The sequence below is a fragment of the Cyprinodon variegatus genome, unplaced genomic scaffold (assembly GCF_000732505.1).
Source record: "Cyprinodon variegatus isolate N-32 unplaced genomic scaffold, C_variegatus-1.0 Scaffold1138, whole genome shotgun sequence".
Taxonomy (NCBI): Eukaryota; Metazoa; Chordata; class Actinopteri; order Cyprinodontiformes; family Cyprinodontidae; genus Cyprinodon; species Cyprinodon variegatus.
The window spans coordinates 160901-163860 of NW_015151591.1; the positions used below are offsets into that span (position 1 = coordinate 160901).

Below are 2960 nucleotides of genomic sequence, written 5' to 3' on the forward strand. Positions count from 1 at the left end.
GAGATGCTCATGTTGCTGCGGTCTGCAGTCTGACCGCTAGATGTCGCTAAAAGTTACACACTGTAGCTTTAATGACATTTTCTTAGACTGATGTTCTGTAATGTTCTAGTTTTTTCATTTTATATTAAACATCAAACTCCAGCCTTGAAAATAATCTTTAATTCTGTGTCTGATGGATCTATGAAGGAAATCAGTTCCTGTTGCTGCTTTGATGCCACAGAGCAACACAGAAGGTTAATGTGATGATTTCATTTGATCTCTCACGCTTAAATCTGTCCACTGTCTCTGGTGAAAATTCTTCTTCAGGTTCTGGTGAAGCGGCTCACAGATAGAGGGTTCCTCTTCCTGCTGTCCAGTGTTCAGATGGCCGCAGCAACGGGTAAGACGCACGCCGACCCCCTCAGAACAGAACCGGGTCTGAGCTCTTAGCTGTGTTATGAGAGAGAAGCAGGTCAGCGAGGTCACAGGGTGCCGACCCGTTAGGAGCCCTGGGGCGGGTACCGCTCCCTTTAGGGCGGGTTTAAAGCTCCAGTCGTCCAGGGTCGGCACCCTGCACCTTCTAGATCCGACTGAATGACCTCGTCAGGATGGCATGTACTTATATAGTGCCTTTATTCAAGTTAGGAGACTTGACCAAAGCGCTTTACACTACATTCATTCACGCACACACTCACACACTGATGGTGGCAAGCTACATTGTAGCCACAGCTACCCTGGGGCTCACTGACAGAAGCAATGCAGTTCAGCTCTCCGCTGCTGCGCTGGTTATTGGATTCAGGTTTGTTGAAGCAGTTTAGAGGCTCTGATCCATTCATCATCTGAACATTGGAGAGAGGATGGACCACCTGCAGGTCCACCACCACATGAAGGTCCTCATAGACCAGGGGTCGGCAACCCGCGGCTCCCTGGAGCTTTTTACAAAAATTTATGAAAAATTGATTTTTATTTATTTTAATGTTCTGTGCAGGAGATCAAACAAACATTCATTATGTTTTCCAATACTATAAGCATTTGTATAATAAATACATTTAAACAATATATGTAGACATTTATTTCAACAAAAATGTGCATCAGCCATATAGATCAGAGGTCAAAGTCTGCGACACGTATCTCAGTGCAGCGCCAGGCAAACAAAGCGGTGGGTGTGTCGCCATGGATCCCAAAGGGAAAAAAAGGAAGATGGCTGATGAAACAGAGGATTCAGAGAAGAATGGAGACGATCGTTTGCTTTCATTATGAATGCAGAAGGATTGCTTGCATTTTTGCTTTGGTAAAATCTAAATCACACCAGGGAACGCTGGTGATGGAGGATGTGGGATTTCAGGGTTAGAGAGCTCTGCTCTGATGATGTCACTTCCTGCTTGCTTCCTCATGACTCCATAAGCTCCTCCCAACAGAAACACATCCACCATAGAAAGATTCCTTTATCCTGTTTCTATCTGTATTAGGAAATTTAGGCAGGATCAGGATGAGTCGGCAATAAAGATGACACACAGAACACACAAACGGTTTTTGCTAGAATTAAAATGTGTCGTTTTTTTCCGCCACAGAAAACAGCAAAGCACATCAATCAAGGCACGGTGCTGAATACAAATTATATTGTCTCAATACAATTTATATTGTCCCCCTACCGTGACACAAGGATCGGAGGGCCGGGCAGCAACCCGCGCAGCTAGGCGTCCGTACGCAACCCTAGCAGACCCCGCCAGTGCCAACCGCCATCCGTCATTTATGCCAAACTTCAAAGGAAAATCTTTCACCCAATCAGGAAAAGTGATCGCTCCCTCTAACGCCTGGAGTGCATGATTACAGAAACCAAAATATGGAACCGACGTCCCCCGAACCCAGCCAGGGCTTGTGGACAGCCGAAACCAAAAACATTATTACATCATGGTCAGAGCATGGCACCGAGAGCTCGTGAGTACAAAAACAAATGATATCATGCTCTCAAGGAAACAGAAAGTTAGATAATGAGAGTGCTTAAGTTATAAGAGGGCTTCATTTGTGATACAAAACTTGTATGATTGTCAAAGAACATAAAATATAAAACCCATATATATCACTATCATTTCATCAATGCAACAAAACCTAAACCGCGTGGTTAATGGCGGTGAAGGTAATTTAAACATATCATGATATATATATCATGTATCACGATTGTGTATCGCGATTATAGCCCACATATATATCATGATATATATTGTGTATCGCGATTATAGCCCACATATATCATGATATATATTGTGTATCGCGATTATAGCCCACATATATATCATGATATATATTGTGTATCGCGATTGTAACCTAAACATATGATATATATTGTGTATCGCGATTGTAACCTAAACATATNATGATATATATTGTGTATCGCGATTGTAACCTAAACATATCATGATATATATTGCGTATCGTGACTATAGCCTGAATATATCATGTTAGCTTTTCTTCATGTCACCCTTCAGTGGAGATCCAAAGAGATTTCTGAAGCGGGTGGAGTAACGCCTGAACAGGTTCCTTTATAACCTGGTGAACTGAGCCTGGGCTTTAAAAAGGCCGAGACTTTTGAAAAGGGGCTTTGAAACAGAAATGTTTTAGCAGATGTGAATATTTTTCTGTAGGCGTGGATCTGTGACTGACTGATGGGTCTGTGCTTTCAGAGAGAGGAGACACCTGGAAGAGGAGCCTTCAGGCCTTGTTTGTTTTCCCTGAATCCAGAGATGTGTCCAGATACGGTGAGTGAAGTGATCGCTTCTCCTGGACATGATGGACATGAACAACCTCAATGCTGAGAGAGAAGCAACTGGACTTCTGTTGCTTTTCTTCAGAGCTGGAAGTTGTTTTTATTGCCTTGCTTAGCAAATCGGTGATATTTTGGTGCTTTTATTGAAGTTTCTTTTAGAGATGTCCCGATCCAGGTTTTTGCACTTCCGATCCGATACCGATATTGTTTTTGGACT

The 2960-nt window shown here is 42.9% G+C and overlaps 2 protein-coding genes across 2 annotated transcripts in view; both read left to right on the top strand.

The window, feature by feature from the left end:
• fam208a (family with sequence similarity 208 member A) overlaps nt 1–429 on the top strand; it is a 12152-nt gene extending 11723 nt beyond the window's left edge. The window contains exon 10 of the mRNA XM_015400722.1: nt 307–429. Within this exon, the coding sequence (XP_015256208.1) occupies nt 307–429 (123 nt within the window). The remainder of the gene's footprint in view (nt 1–306) is intronic.
• Nucleotides 430–2626: 2197 nt separating this feature from the next.
• LOC107101705 (nuclear receptor corepressor 2-like) overlaps nt 2627–2960 on the top strand; it is a 17049-nt gene continuing 16715 nt past the window's right edge. The window contains exon 1 of the mRNA XM_015400716.1: nt 2627–2735. The gene's annotated coding sequence lies outside the window, so the exon portion shown is untranslated. The remainder of the gene's footprint in view (nt 2736–2960) is intronic.